Source organism: Microtus ochrogaster, unplaced genomic scaffold (genome assembly GCF_000317375.1).
Source record: "Microtus ochrogaster isolate Prairie Vole_2 unplaced genomic scaffold, MicOch1.0 UNK294, whole genome shotgun sequence".
In the NCBI taxonomy this organism is placed as follows: domain Eukaryota; kingdom Metazoa; phylum Chordata; class Mammalia; order Rodentia; family Cricetidae; genus Microtus; species Microtus ochrogaster.
The window spans coordinates 7,697-26,684 of record NW_004949392.1 but is presented as its reverse complement, the minus strand read 5'-3'; the positions used below and the strand labels follow the sequence as shown (position 1 = coordinate 26,684).

Below are 18,988 nucleotides of genomic sequence, written 5' to 3'. Positions count from 1 at the left end.
ATGGATGGGAATTAAACTGTTGATATTTAAGATCATTTCTAACCATAATTAATAGCTATGCAATTAATAAGATATGGAAAGTGCAATAATGGCCTCCAACAGTATCTATGTTTTTAATTCCAGATCCAGGAAATATAAAAATTCACAGAAAAAGGAACACAAGAAAAGGAAAATATGAACAAAGGGAGATATTTTAATGATTAGAAGAATGGTATTATCATGAAATCACTGTGATTCAATTAGAATTATGATTGAAAACATGAGATAGTTGCAAAATAAAGCATAGTAAAATTATGTGCCATGAGACTGACTCACTTCACGGTTTTGAGTTTCTTTGGTGGATATTTTCCACATCAATGTAAGTTTTACTCAGTTGTAAAAATGTGGCCAATATACTGTGCTAATCACTACTGCGTTAGTTGTTAGCTCTAAAACAAGGCAATGTAAATCAATAGGATTTGGCTTTTAAGGCTTAATCCCTAGGTGAGTCGCAGGGCCACAAACTGTGCATTCTGTGTAGGATGTGACTGTGAATGCCTTTATCATCTCTAGAATGCTACATACACAGGTAGATAAATGGAGAAGTATATAGAAATGTGGGCTGTGATGTCCAGACTGGAATGTCAAAACTTAAAGAGACAGGTTAATTGAGAATAAGTAGGGATAATTGAATGATGATAATAGACACACTGACTAGTGAATCACAAGTCTGATGTATACTCTATTATTTTTCAGGTATATGAATTATGCTTTTAATATGATGTAAGATGAATACAATTTCAACGTATGCCATCATTAAGGAATGTCCTTAATTTCCAAACTGGACTTGGAGTACTGGCCAATATGTTTCTCTTTTTTTTCTACACTTTCATAATCCTAGGTCACAGACCTAAGACCACTGACATGATCTCCTGTATAATGGCCTTCATTCACATAGTGCTGCTCCTCACTGGAACAGATATTTGGCTTACAGACATATTTGAATCAGTGAACATTGAGAATGACCTAAAATGTAAGACAACATTTTACATAAACAGAGTGATGAGAGGCCTCTCCATCTGCATCACCTGCCTCCTGAGTGTGTTCCAGGCTGTCACTATCAGTCCCAGTTCCTCTTTCTTGGCAAAATTTAAATATAAACTAAAAATGTACATGATTTGTGCATTCTTATTTATTTTGTCTTTTAACTTTTCATTCATCAGCCACCAGCTTCTCTATTCTGGTGCTTTTACCAATGTGAGTGTGACCAAGCAGATGCAGGTCACAAAATTCTGCTCTCTCTTCCCCATGAACTTCATCATCTGGGCACTGATTTTAACAGTGACAATGTCCAGAGATGTATTTCTTGTAGGAGTTATGCTGACCACAAGTGCATACATGGTGATCATCTTGTTCAGACATCAAAGGCAACACAAGCATCTTCACAATCTCAGCCACCTGAGAGCATCTCCTGAGAAAAGGGCCACCCAGACCATCTTGCTGCTCGTGGTTTGCTTTGTGGTCATATACTGGGTGGACTTCATTATCTCATCCTCTGCAGTCATGTTGTGGATGTACGACCCAGTCATCCTGAGTGTTCAGAAGTTTATCATGAATGTCTATCCCATAATTACTCCTTTGGTACAAATCAGTTCTGATAATAGAATAATCAATATGCTGAAAAGCTTGAGGTCAAAGTGTCACCAAATTTTTTATAAAGGGTAATTTTCTCCTTTTTAATAAAATTGTTTATTTATTTTTTGAGTATTGCATCATCATGTATGTATGTGTGAATTCCTGATACCTAAAGGGGTCAGCAGAGGCTATTGTTCCCCCTTGAACTGGACTTACAGAGGGTTGTAAGGCATCATTCTGATGCAGCTGTAATTGTTTCTTATAAAATACTGGTTTTTCTTAAATTGTTTCATAGTGCAAGTAACAATTCAATGTTCTTTATATTTTAAGTAAAATAAGTGGTATTACAAATGTACAGTCTTGTGACATTTCTGTTGCCAGGTAGTATAGATTCCTTTAAGTTCATTTTACACCGTAAATTGGTTTTTCCAAAGTAATTCTCTTTTTCTTTCTTTTTTATTTTATATCATAAATGTGCCTTTGCTGCTGAGGTTACTCAAAGGAAACTCCTTGCTGACACTGATGTGTTAAGCTTTTATTTTGAGGGAATTTTAATCTACTCTCAGTCATCGAGAATAAACTAAATATCATATTGTAGCTTTAACTCTGTATCGTAAGTATAGTTTCTCTGCAGCACAAAATTAATGTGATTTGAATTTTCCATTTTTAACCAAGGTTAATTAATAAGTTCTATATGAAAATTTCATTTGTCTATGTATTTTCACTTCATTTCATTAATGTTACATGTAAATAAAAATTGTTATCTAGATGTACAATTTGTACAGTGTGTTTTTTGCGAATGTATGTATGCATGCGTGTGTGCTCATGTTAAGAATGTGTGTGCATGTTCACATGGAGGCCTGGAGACAACTTTGCCCTTTGATCTTCATGTGCTGTTCACTTTCTATTTAGAGATAGTATCTCTCACATACATAGGTCAAGATGGGAGCACTACTTATTCTCCTGTCTCCGTCTCCCCAGCTCCGGCATTAGAATTGTCTACCACCATACTTCACCACTGAAATTTTGTATTTTCCTTTATAGGTAAATGATTTTTTTTTATTGAGAAAAGGAAAAAAAGTTTTCCCCTCCTCCCAGCCTCCCATTTCCCTCCCCCTCCTCCCACCGTTCTCCCCCTCCCCCCACTCCTCTTCCCCTCCCTCTCCAGTCCAAAGAGCAGTCAGGGTTCCCTGCCCTGTGGTAAGTCCAAGGTCCTCCCCCCTCCGTCCATGTCTAGGAAGGTGAACATCCAAACTGGCTAGGCTCCCCCAAAGCCAGAACATGAAGTAGGATAAAAACCCCATGCCATTGTCCTTGGCTTCTCATCAGCCCTCATTGTTCGCCATGTTCAGAGAGTCCGGTTTTATCCCATGCTTTTTCAGTGTTAGTCCAGCTGGCCTTAGTGAGCTCCCAATAGATCAGACCCATTATCTCATTGGGTATGTGGTCTTGACTTCCTTGCTCATCTTCTCCCTCCTTCCGCTCCTCATTGGGACCTTGGGAGCTCAGTCCAGTGCTCCAGTGTAGGTCTCTGTCTCTATCTCCATCCATCACCAGATGAAGGTTCTAGATAGCCACAAACAGCATAAAATATCTTAGGGAAACTCCAACCAAGGAAGTGAAGATCTATTTGACATGAACTCCAAGGCATTTAAGAAAGAAATCGAAGAGGACACCAGAAAATGCAAGGACCTCCCCCGCCCTTGAACTGGGAGGACCAACACAGCAAAAATGGCAGTTCTACCAAAGGCAATCCACAGACCCAATGCAATCCCCATCAAGGTCCCATCAAAACTCTTCACAGATCTTGAGAGGACAATAATCAACTTTATATGGAAAAACAAAAAACCCAGAAGATAGCCAAAACAATCCTACACAATAAAGTATCTTCTGGAGGCATCACCATCCCTGACCTCAAACTCTACTACAGAGCTACAGTAATGAAAACAGTGTGGTACTGGCATAAAAACAGAGAAGTTGACCAATGGAATCATATAGAAGACCCGGATTTTAACCCACAAACCTATGAACACCTCATTTTCGATAAAGGAGCTAAAAGTACACAATGGAAGAAAGAAAGCATCTTCAACAAATGGTGCTGGCACAACTGGACGTCAACTTTGGAAGGGGAACCGTCAGTAATTTTCACCAGCTGCGAAAGAATTGAGTAATGGGAACACTGCAGTGCTTGTACGACTATCTGTTCTGGCATGGCTCTATGTTTAATTCCAGTCTTCAATAGTCTATAGCAATTGCCAAATAAATCCCATTTAGTGAGATCATGAGCATTGTGAAAAGAAGTTAAACGCTTTACGGTAGAAAGAACGTTGTAGATATCATCATCAGCTTCGTCACCCTCTTGCAACAGATCTTCCACAGAATGATTGAATCGATCTACAAATTCATCAATCAGCTGGCTCCGAGCGATATCAACTCTATTCTGGATGGTATACTCTTCACTGCATAAAATGCTGTAGGTTTTACTGCAGGCTTCTAGAACATCTGGTTCTACAACAAACTTAATCTGTTTTAATAAAGCATCCAGGTGTTTTTCCATCCTACCCGTGCTGTAGATTTCTAGATCAAAATACTGCAGAATTTGTAGCAAGTTTGCTATCTTCTCTGCATCTGCAGAATACTTTGATAGTAACATAGGAAGTGTAATGATAAAATGCTCAGTTAATTTGTTTCTGTTATCAATTTGGGTTTCCCTTTCTTTGGCTGTTAGCACTCTCTTGCCGGTGCCCCTTCCCACTGGAGGATGTGCCTCAGCTGCTTGGCGAAGTGTACAAACCATTAGCTCTATAAGAGCACTCTCTTGACAATCAGACATTGCTTACTCTCCTTGAACAGGTTCTTCTAAGAGCAACTCCGTCATACATTCCCAGTCTTTCAACAGTTCTGAGAGCTCTCCCACAAACTGTCCACCAAGTAGGCTGCATGTTCATGTAACTCACTTTCAAGAAAGAAAAGAACAAGCATCCTAATGAGTTTCCCATTCGGGCTGTTCTTTCCTCTCCTCTTTGCTAATGCTTCCTCTGCTTGTGGATCGTATCTGCTAAACAGCTTTTTGTGAAGAAACTCTCCAGCTGCCACAGCAACAGGGCGATGTGCTGAATACACCAAATGGTACACATTTTCACAGTCTTCATTGGAGAGAGCTTCTTCACTTCTGTGAAGTATCAGAGTAACCAATCAGATTGCTTCCACAGCAACATCATATTCTTTATCAAGAGTCATTGATACAATGCGATCCTTGAATCGATTCGTAAATAGCTCCAATTTGGGGAATAATTCTCTATTGGTATACAGGCTTTGTAGAGCTTTCAAACACTTCAGTCTGACTTCCCCTTGCCTATCATGAAGAGTCCATCCTACATATTTCAGGTAACTCTCATTTAGGAAGGCATCACTATACATTTTCATCCATACTCCAATTTCTTCGATACAAATGGCTCGAATCTCAGCAATTGTATCACTGTATCTATGAACAAATATACCCTTAAAAATAGAGTTCATCATATTTTCTATTTCATCTTGGTTTTCTTGAAACTCTTTACATTTCTGAAGTAGTAACTCCAGCCTTTCATTGGCTCTCTTCCCAATCATTTTATTTCTTTCAGCTTCATACTGCCTCTGTGTATTATCCTGATGAATATTGAGGTTTAAGGCAACATTCACCAGAGCAGTCATCAGCTTCATGGCAGCAAGAGTACTTGTATGCCTAAAAGCTCTGACCTGGGAATCTGATAAACCAGTCAAAAGGGAGATTACAGTGTCCATCATATACTCATCATAAATTATGCTATACTGACATTGTTGAATCAGGACTCCAATAAATTCACAAAAATTGGAACAGAATTTTTTCCACTGAGGTCCAGGCATGGTAAGGGGGTAGTCACCACTGTCCTCATCAAATTCTTCAGTCCTTTTTCTGATGATTTCTGCATTCTGCATATTTCGAAACATCTCTATTCTGACAGTACCTCGACATCCTGAACACTGGATAAAAAAGTTGATTAAATCCAGAAGTGCGATGTCCCTGTCCTGTTTATACGATTCAATCCAGTCATCCACCACAGACTGCATTGCACTTTTCCCCAGTTTCACCACCTCAAATAATGTGACAGGATCTCCTTCACTGTTCTGTTGAGGGTGTCCATTAGCTCTTCCACGACCTATTCCTCTAATCCCAGCTTCAATTCTGCTCTTTTCTCCTGGGGATTTTTGAGGTTTCTTATTTTTAGATGGAGGCCGGTCAGGACGACCCCTTTTTCGTTTTCCTTTGATCTCTGTTTCTTCAAGTTCGCTGCCAGCATCAGAATGGGCAGTATTTCATTAGTTGCATCCTGCAACATTGGTAACTCTGAAGTTATCATTGCTGGAGAGGTTATTCCACAATACAGAAAAGTCTATATAATTCTAACTTGTTATGTGATCTCAAGGGCACGCCTCAGCTGCCCATCCGGGCGCTGTCGGCTGTTGACCTAGTTTCCCCCCAAAAGTCTCCGGTGTGTTATTCCCGATGTGAGAGGGTTGTTACGGGGTGGTTGCCAGGGCCTAACCTGCCATCCACCAGTAAATGATTTTTTCATACAATATATTCTGATGAGGGTTTCCTGTTCCCCTTCTCCTCTTAGTTCCTCTTCTCTCTCATACAATCCACTCCCCTTCTGTCTCTTCTTGGAAAACATCTAAGCCTTATAATAAAATAAACAAGTTAAAAAAAACGAACCAGTTAGAATAAAATAAAACAAACAGAAGAAAAGGAACTTAAGAAAAAGCACAAGAAATATTTATTTAAAGAAACAAAAGTTCACATATAAGGATCTCATAAAAACGCAATACTAGAAGACATAATACATGTACAAAGGGCCTGTAGATTCCATTGAGTTCATTTTTTGTTGACTACCTTTTGTTGGGCATGGGGCCTACCCTTCAGAGTGTTTTTTTTTCCCAGTGAAAATCAGTTGGTGAAAACTAATGATTCATTTTCACGGGACTATCAAATGGAAATACTTCTGGATTTGAGATGGGGCCATGTAATCACTTCTCCTTTCTGTCTAGGAGTCCATCTGGTGCAGACATGTGCTGCTGCCACAGTCTCTGAGTTTATGTGCATGTCCATTGTTCTTTGTTTAGCAGCTCTTGTTGCCTTGGTGTCCTTCATTGTGCCACTGTTGTAGTAGAGTACACTGCAGACAGGACAGGATTGTAGATGGAAGGTTTTGTAGCTGAGTTGGAGTTTGCGGTCCTCTTTTTGTAGTGTGCATGTTAACTTACACTCCCATGAACTCTAGTATGCTGGGGTGAAGGCTTTAGACAAGTGCCAGCTTGAGTTATTCATGTTCAATTAGTTGTGTAGGTATTGTCTTCAGGACAGAAGGTGTTGTCTATGATTTTGTCCAGAGCAAACAATAGCCTTAACCATACCCTAGATAGTTTTCTGGTTCTCATGAAGTCTCTTTGGCCAACAACTCAATTAGATGTTACCAATACCCAGTACTAGAATCTTCATTTGGTGGTGAGAGATTTTCTTCTTTTTCTTTATTCTTTCTTTCTTTTTTTTTTTTTGATGAGAGATTTTGATTGGGATTCTGCCCCTCAGTTATTCTGTGATTTCACTTAGATTTCTTTCTTATCCATATATACTTTAGGAAGTTTCTGCTGTGTTTTTAACATGGAAGGCCTGCTTGTTGGGGTTTCTGTCCTGCCCTGTTCCCACAGCCAGTGAGCCCTAAAGAAAATCACACAGAGGTCTCCATAAGCTATAAACTTATTGGCCCATTAGCTCAGGCTTCACATTAGCTGTTATAACTTGTATCAACCCATCATTCCTATATATGTTAGCCATGTGGCTCAGTATCTTTTTCAGCAGGGCAGGTCACATCTTGCTTCTTCTGTGGTCTGGGCAGGACTGCAGAAAGAGCTTCCTTCTTCCCAGAATACTCCTGTTCTCATTGCCCCACCTCTACTTCTTGTCTGTTTTCCACACCTATACCTCCTGCCTGGCTACCAGCCAATCAGCATTTATTTAAAATATAATTGACAGAATACAGACAATTCTCCCATACCACTTCCCTCAAGAAAATATCCATAGTCAATTTTGGGGGAATGTGGGTATAATATTTCAGGATACTTCTGACTGGTTGGGGGCACTGATAATCTTATGGGGACCTAAAGAAAATTTAGAGTTATGATAAAGTCCTGACTGGAGTATACTGTGAGGCTTGATTGTCTCAGGTAGCATCTTGAATATGTTCTGGATGAACAATTCAGACATCTGGGCCATCTGTTCATACCAGAGATTTCTCAGGTGGGCTTCCTTGATCAAACATGATTTTTCTTAACTCAGAATGAATCCACAGTCTCTCATTTCCCGTGGAAACAAAAGCAAAATCTCTTCTCCAAAGTAACATACCTTTTGACTTCAATTTTGAAGTCAGGGTGTTCTCAAAATACCTATCTTGGATTAATTCAGCAGCATTTATAAACAAGTATCTTTTAGCAGCTGCTGCTCCTACCTCAGCATTCAAACAATTCAAAGAGAGCATAATAACATACAGTATCAAGATTCTCTGTGTATTTTTCATCTTTATGTGGCTTTATTTTAACCTCAATTTCTTTTATTTTTACTTTTAACTTTTGGCTTTTTGAGACAGGTTCTCTGTGTATCTTTGTCTTAGAACTTCCTTTGTAGACTAGGCTGCCCTTGAACTCACAGAGATCCACTTGCCTCTGCCCCCCCAAGTGCTGGGATTAAAGGTGTGTGCCACCATACCTTGAATTCACAGAGGTCTGTCTGCCTCTGCTTCCCAGGCTTTGGGATTAAAGGTATGTGCTACCATACCTTGAACTCACAGAGGTTCATCTATCTCTGCCTCCCAAGTGTTGGGATTAAAGATGTGTACCACCATACCCAACTACTCTTCTTTCTTTTTTATTTTAAGGACTTTAACCTTTTTCTTTTCTCTCCCAAGCCAGCATATATTTTTAACACACATTAAACCATTTAGAGGTGTTTTTTAAATCTCTCTTTTCTGCACATCTCTCTTTTTCTGACTACATGAGTTTTTACCAAGCAATATGGGTAAGATTAAAGCTTTGGCTTTGACAGCTGAATCCAGCCCATTCCTTAGCTTTCTGCGATTCCAGCCTCATGGCTGTAGCTATGTTTATTGCCACAATTCTATTGTGTTTCAATGTCCCTGCCAGAAAGCAAGCTGGAGCAGTGTGCTCTCAAACCACACTTAAATGTTCCATAGTTGGACCAACTGCCTGACAGAGTCAGAGTTTTCCCTGGCAGGATGGCCCAGAAAGCCAGCATTTTAAAATGGAGCAGCTTTTTTCCTGCTATGGCTGAAAACCAAAAAGCATGGGTTAGCTTTTTACCAACACTATTTAAGTGTTTCCTGGTAGGAACTCTTAAAGAGCTGCAGGGTCTTACAGCTAAAGCTGAGACATGAAGCCTCTTTTAAATGAGAGTGCTTGCTTGCCTCTAGCAAGCAGAGCAAAACTGAGAAATTGCTGCTACCAATAAACCATGCATACTTCCCAGGCTGTCTCAGGGTTTATATGGATGCAGTTGTTCACATGGGTGCCATTCTGTCACATGGAGGGCCTGATTGTTGTCCTGCCCAGTTCCCACAGTCAGCAAGTGATGGAGGAAGGTCCTTGGTTAATAAAGAACCTGCCTTGGCCCATTTGATTGGCCAGCCCTTAGGTGGGTGGAGTAGACAGAACAGAATGCTGGGAAGAAGGGAAGTTAGGCAGACATCATGCTGCTCCTCTCCAGGGCAGATGTGATGAAGCTCCAGCCCAAGATGGACATACGCTAGATTCTTCCTGGTGGGTCACTACCTCATGGTGCTACACACATTAATGGAGGTGGGTTGATAAGGATATGAGAGTTAGCAAAGAAGAGGCTAGATATAATGGGCCAGGCAGTGTTTAAAAGAATACAATTTGTGTGTTGTTATAAGCTAGCCAGGTGGTTGGGAGCTGGGTGGCAGGAATGCAGTCTGCAGCTCCCAGTACAGGCAAGTCTCAAAGAATATCACACCGAGGTCTTCATAAGGTATAAAACTGCTTTGACCATTAGCTCAGGCTTTTTATTAGCTCTTATCACTTATATTAACCCTTTATTCTTATCTGTGTTAGCCACATGGCTCAGCACCTTTTTCAGCATGGTAGATCACATCTTGCTTCTCCTGTGATCTGTGCAGGACTGCGGAAAGAGCTTCCTTCTTTCCAGAATACTCTTGTTCTTATCGCCACCTCTACTTTCTGTCTGGTTGATCTGCCTATACTTACTGCCTGGCTATCAGCCAATCAGCATTTATTTAAAATATAATTGACAGAATACAGACAATTATCCTGTTTCATGTGATGTTTTTCACATGATCCCTTAAGTGTTCCTTAGAATTAGTTGTCCCTATCTGTATAACCTTTTCCCTTTTGAACCCTCTTTAAAACCTCCTTGTCTATCCATAACTATATATTTTCTTTTCCCTTAGAACTGAGATCCCCCCAAGACCTGTCTCTAATTCTATACCCAACCTCTGTGGTTATATGGATCACAGCTTGCTTATCAATGACTTAATACCTAAAATCCAAATATAAGGAAACAGACCATGTTTGTCTTTCCAGGTTTGTGTTACCTCAGTCACAATGACTTTTACTAGTTCCTCTTCAATGGCAAATTTTATTACTTTTAATGGCTGAGTAATATTCTACTATGTAAATGTACCACATTTTCTTCATTCATCCATTAATGGACATCTGGTTGTTTTAGTTTCTGGATACTATGAATAGCATGTATCTTTGTACTAAGTTGAAGTGTGCTATGAGTATATGACTGACAGTGGTAAATAACTGAATCTCGAAGTTGCTCTGTTTCCAACTTTCTGAGGAATCAGCAAACTGATCTCCGTAGTATGTAAACAAGTTTGTCCTGCTAACAACAATGGATGAGCATTCCCCTTACTCCATAACCTTGCCAGCATGAAGTGTCTTTTGTGGTATTTATTTGGGCCATTCTTATTGGTGTAAGGTGGAATCTCAAAATACCTTTAATTTTTACATCCCCGATGAGTACAGAGGTTGAAACATTCTTTAACAGATTCTCAGCCATTTGATTTTACTCTTTTAAAAATTCTCTCATTAGATCTGTACCCCACTTTTAAATAGTGTTATTTGTTTTCTTAATATCAATGTGTTGAGTTCTTATATATATATTGGACATCAGCAATTGTTTGGATATGTAGTTTGTTTAAATGTTATTTCATTCTATAGATTTCTAATTTGTCTAAATGATGGTTCATTTATCCATGCAGAAAGATTTTAGTTCATGAAGCCCCTTTGATTAATTTTTGTTCTTAGGGCTTATGCAAGAAATATTATATTCAGAAAGTTTTTTCCTTTGACAATGAGCTCAAGAAAGACTATTCCCAACTTTCCTTTCTGTCAGGTATCTACTTATGTTGAGATTTTTGTTCTAAAATTACTTCCCAGGCTGTCTCAGGTTTATATGGATGCAGTTGTTCACAAGGGATGCATTTAGAGTAGAGTCTTGTACAGTGTGAGAAGTATGGATCTATTTGCATTCTTCTACATGCAGACATACAGTTTTTCCAGTACCATTTGTTGAAGATACTATTTTCTTTTCCAGTGTGTATTTCTGATTTCTTCATAAAAAATCAGGTGTCCATCAGTATGTAGACTTCTGTCTGTACCTTTAATTAGATTCCATTAATGAACATTTCTGTGTTTGTACCAGTATTGTGCTGTTTTTATTACTATAACTCTCTTGTACAATTGGAGATTGGGAGTGGTGATACTAAAGAACCAACCTGCCTCTACCTGAGACTTAAAAGCCACCTAAAGTAAAGACAGAGAGGTTCACTCCTGGGTATGATTAAACCTCTACTTCTCAAGGATTGGAGTGTGCTCCACCTGTTACATTAACTACAGACAGTTCTCTGCTTTTTTTTTCCAGCAGTGGCAATCTTGTCTTTGTTTCAATAAGTTGTTTATAACTATCTTGAAAGGCAAACATTCTTTCAAAATTTTTCAAGGAAAACTTTCAAAGCCTGAACAACCTGGAATAATACCGCCCAAGTCCTAAATGACAACCAATTTAACTATATGACCAACAAAACTTCTGTCATGATATAAGGAAAAGGAAAAATTTTACAAACATTAACAGCCTAAAAATAATTTATATTTAACAAACTAAACCTAAGATAATCAGGAAGCTTTATATTGGGGTAAATATAGGGATAAGCTAAACATAGAGACTTTGGAAAAAACATGAGCCATAATTATTAAACCATAAAGACCAGTGAGAACACAACAATGAAAATCGATAACATGATGACCAGAACTAGCACACACATTTCAATAACAATTTAAGCATGAATGGCCTCTATTCGCCACTTAAAAGACAGAGTGTGACCTAATGGATCAAGAAACCAAATCTATCTATCGGGTGCCTACAAGAAACAGATTTTAGTTATAAAGATAGGCACTACCTTAGAAAAAAAGGAAAGACAAAAGTACTCCAATCAAGTAAAACTAGGAAGAAAGAAGATAGCACCACCCAAACATCTAAGATAATAGACTTGGAACGGAAACTGAGCAACAGAAATAAAGAGGGAAACTACATTTTGATCAAGGGATCAGTTAACCAAGAAGTCATTACTGCTCTAAACATATGCACATCAAACTCGTGACAGAAAATTTCAAAAAAAATATATCTCTGTTTTAAAAGACACAGATTAACCCTAATCCATTAATAGTAGGAGAATTCAATGTCCAGCTTTCTCCAAGAGACATGATATCTTGCAAGAAAAAATATACAAAGAAACATCAGAATTAATTCACCTCACATATCAAATGGTCTTAAAATGCCTATAGAAAAGTCCACCCAAACACTAAAGAATACACATTTTACTTTGCATAATAAAGAAACTTTTCTAAAATAGACCACATATTGATATGAACAACAAATCATTACAAATGAAAGAGTTTGAATGTCCTTGTAGCATAATTGGGCATCCTTTGGGTATATGCCCAAGAATGGTATTCCTGGGTCCTGAGGTATGTTGATTTCTAATTTTTTGAGAAACTGCCATACTGACTTCCAGAGTGGTTGTACAAATTTGAAGTCCCAGTAGTAATGGATGGGTGTTCGCCTGACTACACATTCTCTCCAGCATAAGGTATCATTGGTGTTTTTGATCTTAGACATTCTGAGTGGTGTAAGATGGTATCTCAGAGTTGTTTTGCTTTGCATTTCTCTGATGGCTAAGGTAGTTTGAGATTCTTCCATTGAGAATTCACTATTCACTTCTGTACAATTTTTAAAAATTGGGTTATCTGGAATTTTGATGTCTAATTTCTTGAGTTTTTAAATATATTTTTAAGATTTGTTATCTGTGTCATGTGGGCATGAGGATGATCTTTTCCTATTCAGTGTTCTGTGCTTTTGTCTTTTTGAAAGTGACACCAAGCTTTACAGAGCTCAACTTCAAGAGGTCCTTATTTTATTGTTGCTCTCAGTGTCTGTGCTACTGGTATTATATATAGGAAAGGGTCTCCTGTGCTCATGCATTGACGGCTACTTCCCACTTTTTCTTCCAACAGGCTTAGTGTGGTTGGATTTATATTATATTTAATACATTTGGACCTGAGTTTTGTGCATAGAGATAAATATTGTTCTCTTTGCATTCTTCTACATGCTGACATCCAGTTATGGCAGGGCTATTTGTTGAAGATACTTTGTTCCATTGTATAATCTCAAAAATCAGATGTTCATAGATGTGTGGAGTACTATTCAAGTCTTTGTTTTGATTAGATTGGTCAACCTGTCTGTTTTTATGCTAATACTAAGCTGTCTCCATTACAATACCTCTATAATAGAGCTTGAATGTTTTGGTTATACTGATTTTTTTTTGTTTTTCCATATGAAGTTGATTATTATTCTTTCACGTTCTGTGAAGAATTGTGTTGGGATTTTAATTCTGATTGCTTTGAATCTATACATTGCTTCTGGTAGGATTGCCATTTTTATTAGGTTGATCTTACCTATCTAAGAAAATGGGAGATCTTCTCATTTTCTGGTATCTTCTTCAGTTTCTTTCTTCAAAGACTTAGAGTTATTGTCGAACAGGTATTTCACTACTTTGGTTAGTGTTAACTCAAGATATTTTATGTTATTTGTGGCTGTGGTGAAGGCTGATCTTTCTCTGATTCATTTCTCAGCTTCTTTATTATTTGTCTTTAAAAGGATTACCGATTTTTTGGAGTTGATCTTCTCTCCCACCATATTACTGAAGGTGTTTATCAGCTATAGGAGTTTCCTAGTAGAGTTTTTTTGGGGTCACTTATGTATATAATCGCATCATCTGCAAATAAGAGAAAGTTTGACTTCTTCCTTCCCAATTTGTATCCCCTTGATCAACTTTTGTTGCCTTATTGCTCTAGTCAGAAGGTGAAGGCTCCACTTTCCTTAGAGCTAAAATTGGTGTGGGGAGGTTTGCATCAGGTCCCTCACCTGCTGTAGTTGGCTAACAGAATGAGGAAGGGTCTTTCCTTCACCACATAGCCACATAGCAGGCTTGACGTGCTCTCCTATTCTCATGCCCTCACCCATGCCGAGCACATAAGTTTATCTCTGTTGTGTTGTCCAGAGGATGTGTAGGACTCTCTCTTTGGAGTGCTTCTTTAGGTGAGAGCCAGGACCATTCTCCATAGTGTTGTAGCCAGTGAGGGGCAAGATCAGTTCTGTACAGCCCTATCCTCCAGGGCATTGGTGGAATTAGGAGCCATGGACATCAACAGAAATAATGGATGCACAGATCAAAGACCCCAGACATGATTGATCCCTGCAGGACAAACACAGAGTAGAAGGCGGGGCAACTGGAGAGGACAGGGCTTAGTCGAAGTGTGGAGAGAGATACAGGAAAGGCTAACTGGGTAATGATAATCCAGATAATAATAACTGGATATTAAATATTGCATATAAGTGTCATAAAATCCTTGTTTTACACTGAATGTACACTAGAACATATGTAAAAAGTGACCCCAAGTGGAATATTTTAGCAATCTCATCTGGCTACATGTTCTCTAATAATTCTGAGAACATGGTTCCAGCTAGTAATGCCCACTGTCTTAGTTTCCATTCTTGTCATAAAAGCCTGAAATAACTTAGAGGGTGAAAATCAGAGAACACACATTTATTTGTTTGCAGGTGTACATTGATAATAAATTACATTTAAATGATACTTTGTTTTTCTCATTTTACTAATTTTCTTAAGTTAACTTACCATGCATTTATTTATATAAAACACAATACAGAAATATACAACAAATATTAACTAATTTAGTGTTTAACAGTAATTTTCTGTTCTGTTAATGTGTATTTACTTAGAAATTTTAAGAAGAGTGTCAGCTTACGTCCTACTAAAACATAGGATGGTCTTAACATTGTGTAAATGTAACGGTGTAAACAAATGCAGACAGATTGTAAAATATATATATATATTTACAGAACCACCGTTCCCATAGAGACCAGGAAAGCAGAAACAGCGGCTGGGAGCATGCTAGCCAAATTTATAGGCAAACATTAGCCCGAGACGAACACACTCTCTAAGGGGTGGGACTTAAGGGTGGGGATCCCTATCAGATCAATGGTCTCCTGCTACTCCTCTGTACCATCCTCCCACCTCCTTCTATATGAACTTCCGTCCTCCCTGCTAAGGAGCCCACCCTTTCCCATTTCCCTGATAAGATCGATTATAACCTCTTCTTCCTCTCTTAGTTGCTACCTACGATCAACCCCATCTTGGCCATGGTCCCATTTTGCTTTCCTGATATCCGTAGTTTACACAGGTAAATACTCACATCTGAAGATGTGGAGCCAGGAGACCCCTACAAGAGAAAGCATGTGTCACCAAGACAAACACTGCTTTCAACACATTGTGACAAAGATGTTTACATAGTGATCCTTTTTTAGAATCTCTTTTTTGGTGTACATTTTTTATTGAATTTTATTGAGTTCTACATTTTTCACTGCTCTCCTCCCTGCCTCTCCAATCTCCCCTTCAACCCTCCACCAAGGTCCCCATGCTCCCAATTTACTCAGGAGATCTTGTCTTTTTCTACTTTCTACTTCCCATGCAGATTAGATCTATTTTAAAAGAGATTATTTCCCATGTAGTAGAAATTAGGGGCCCCAGTGTTATCATATGTCACCAACACACAAACAGTTATTATAATTTCAACAAATAGTCTTAGCTTTGGTGCTTTTGGTAGTTATTTAACTTGGTTACCAGTATGATTCTTTTATCAAATTAGTATTATTTGTTACTTTAAAATCAACTGTGTGATAGAGAAATAGAAAACTATACCAACTAAGATTCTTGTGAGAAAGAGTGGCCAACTGTAATTTCAAGTTGACTTGTAAATTGCACATATATGTCATGCATATATATATAATGTCAGAAGTCAGTAAATGAGACCATGCTATATCATCCCCATAAATATGCCAACATAAATCATACGTTTTACATAAAAACATAGGTTTGTTCTTAAAAAGCTTTATCTAGTAAAGGCATAGATTCAGTCTAATTGCCAGAGCCAAATATATCATTCTCCCACCAACATACAGTTACAGTAGCTACACAGTAGTGTTCTGTTTTTTTTTTTTTTGAAGTTCTAGGATACAAGCTGGAAAAATGGCACAGTGGTTCAGAGCATGTTTTATGCTTGCAAATGACCTGGGCTAGATTCTCAGCAATAATATGGTGGCTCATGACCATCTGTAACTCTAGTTATAGGGAATCTGTTGCCTTCTCTATATCCTAAGCAAGTGGTACACAGATATACATGCAGGTAAAACACACACACACACATATATGAAAAATAAAATAAGTAAATATGAAAGAAAGAAAGAAAGAAAGAAAGAAAGAAAGAAAGAAAGGAACATATGTTATCTGATTTCTTAAAATAACAAGTAACTCAAGGAAGGCTTGGTCTCTAATTGAAAGAAGTATAGCATATTCCAATTTTAAAATTGCAAATGAAAACACTCGATATTTATAATCACTTTTATTAACAATACCTTTATAATTTATTAATAAGGCAATGTTTTATAAATAAAATAAAAAGATCATAAGAGAATTTAAAAATGGTAATCGAAAAATTTTTTCTAACCTCAAAGCTATGAACTTCATACCCATCGCTTAGTAAACATTTGTCACCTACAGAAAATGATGCTTCTTCTCTTTCGTCATGTGCCGTCTTTCTCTGGGGTGCACTGGAGGTGAGACTGGACCAGAAAAACCACAGCTACCATAGTTACAAACTAAGTTGACAATAAATCCATAAACTGAGAAAATTCCCTTGTTTTATTTGAAAACAATGGAGTGCTTGGGTGTTCACATGAGAATTAGTTGTAGTACTTAGTTTTAAGCACTAAACCTGAAGTGTATTCATAAACATTCCTACTAGTAAGGATGCAGTCACTATTAAAGGGCTGCAGACCAAAAGATTGGGCAGGCAGCTGTAGAAAAAAACATGCAACAACAACAACAACAAAAAAAAAACAACAAAAAATGAGCTGTTTCCTCATAACTCTACAATCTTCTGAGAAAAATCACTTTCCCCTTCATTATCACAGTATTTGATTTTAGAGCAGTCTTGTTTTATGAATTTATGGTGGTCTTTGCTTTCTACTCTGAGGAGATAATAATATAATGAACATACAATCATATTAGATCAAAAGTATCATTTTCATTTTAAGTTTTGCCATATTTAGTGAGTAATGATCTAAATGCAGTGTGACTGCTCAGAGAGAACATGGAGTGATTGTGTGACTTTCAGGTGACAAGATACGTGGTGTTGGCTGATGTATATTCCACGGTCAGCAACATTAATAAGTCTTCAGGATCTCAGGAAGATGAGGACCTTAGACACTCATATTAGGTCCATGAGGAGATCTTTATGAAATAGATACCCAATAGGAATAAAGAGTGATTACTTACTTGAGGTATTAATCCATAGCACTTGCCTAATACTCCTTAACAATTTGAAAGTATGTTACTCTGTAGGAATTGAATTTAACTCACCTGTCACTGGAAGCACACAGACACTCACTAGAACTTTACAGTCTCACACTTTCGAGCCAGTTCCCCTGCGATGAAGCAGCAGCAGCAGTGTCACTGCAGAGCCTGTGGAGAAGCAGTCAGACCCAGAGTTTGATCACAGGTCACATGGTGTAAGTCTGGGTAAGATGTGAATTGCACAAAACAAACTGAAAATTTTGTGATGCTCGCAAAGAAATTCATGCTTTCATCATTTGGTTTTCATGGTGTGGATGTTCTGTGTCTAGTGAGTAAGTGACATTTATTGGAATCCTTTTATTCCAGTTTTAAAACAATGATCTCACAATTCTACAGAATCTCTTTACCACTATAATTTTTGTTGTATTTGTGTATTGGAGAGATAGAGACAGAAGGAGTAGCTCAACCTTAGTTCTGACTGACTTCAATGGAACTCACAGAAGCTCCTGTCTTAGCCTTCAAAGTGCTGGTTTCATAGGTGTTGCCACCACACCTGACTTCACTTTCCATTTGAGTCTCCTGTATGTATTAGTAAATGGTATTCCAGCAATATTAAAATGGACTTATGACATCTATCAGCTAAACTTAAAATTACTTGGAATATTTTATGTATGCATATTTTAATAAACAATTGTATTTTGCAACTTTTAAAAAACTTTGGGTATTTTGACTTTAAAAAATTTAATACTAGTAATTCAAGAACTGAAAATATTTCTCATTGCTAATGAAAAGCTACCCAATATTATATCAGTAGCAATGTAACAACTTAGACAACTTAAAATATTAAAAATTGAAACACTCAAAATCCTACAGAAAATTACTGTTTACATTTTTGTAAAGATAACATTAAAAGAATTTGTATAGTTTCTTTTCTTTTTTCAAAAAATAATATACAAAGGGGAAAAAATAATTTAACGAATAAGTGAGGGAGGGGTCTAGATGCTTTTGAGATAACCAAAAAATATACACTTCGTTAGAAATTATCACAATAGAATACCAAATCTATAAAAAAATCTCAATCTTATTAATATAATGTTAAGACCATCTTACATTTTACTAAGAAATGAAGTGAAACTCTCCTAAGAATACTTAAGCATACACAAATTTAACAGAACAGAAAAATACTGATAAACACTAAATTAATTAATATTTGTTCATAATCCTGGTCAGTTTTATATAAATCAAAGCATAGGTTTGAGAAAAGTAGAAAAATGAGAAAATATAAAATATTAAGTAAGAAAAAAATATCA

General features: G+C 37.5%; 2 protein-coding genes across 2 annotated transcripts in view; one reads left to right on the top strand and one right to left on the bottom strand.

The window, feature by feature from the left end:
* Positions 1-786: 786 nt before the first annotated feature.
* On the top strand, positions 787-5,168 carry LOC101984370 (vomeronasal type-1 receptor 48-like). Its single transcript, XM_005372210.2, has 2 exons — positions 787-1,664; positions 4,968-5,168. Exons 1-2 carry the CDS (start codon positions 787-789, stop codon positions 5,014-5,016), a joined length of 927 nt encoding a protein of 308 aa, XP_005372267.2. The 3' UTR covers positions 5,017-5,168.
* LOC101983796 (vomeronasal type-1 receptor 48-like) overlaps positions 5,037-18,988 on the bottom strand; it is an 18,235-nt gene continuing 4,283 nt past the window's right edge. Inside the window, 2 exon segments of the mRNA XM_026778515.1 lie at positions 5,037-5,098; positions 5,175-5,923. Coding sequence (XP_026634316.1) covers positions 5,037-5,098; positions 5,175-5,923 — 811 coding nt within the window.

Excerpts from the sequence above, each read along its gene's own strand:
- LOC101984370 (XM_005372210.2), top strand. The coding sequence starts at position 787 with ATGCCATCATTAAGGAATGTCCTTAATTTCCAAACTGGACTTGGAGTA. Across the intron at positions 1,665-4,967 it reads ATAATCAATATGCTGAAAAG|GCCTATCATGAAGAGTCCAT; the intron begins CTTGAGGTCAAA and ends TGACTTCCCCTT.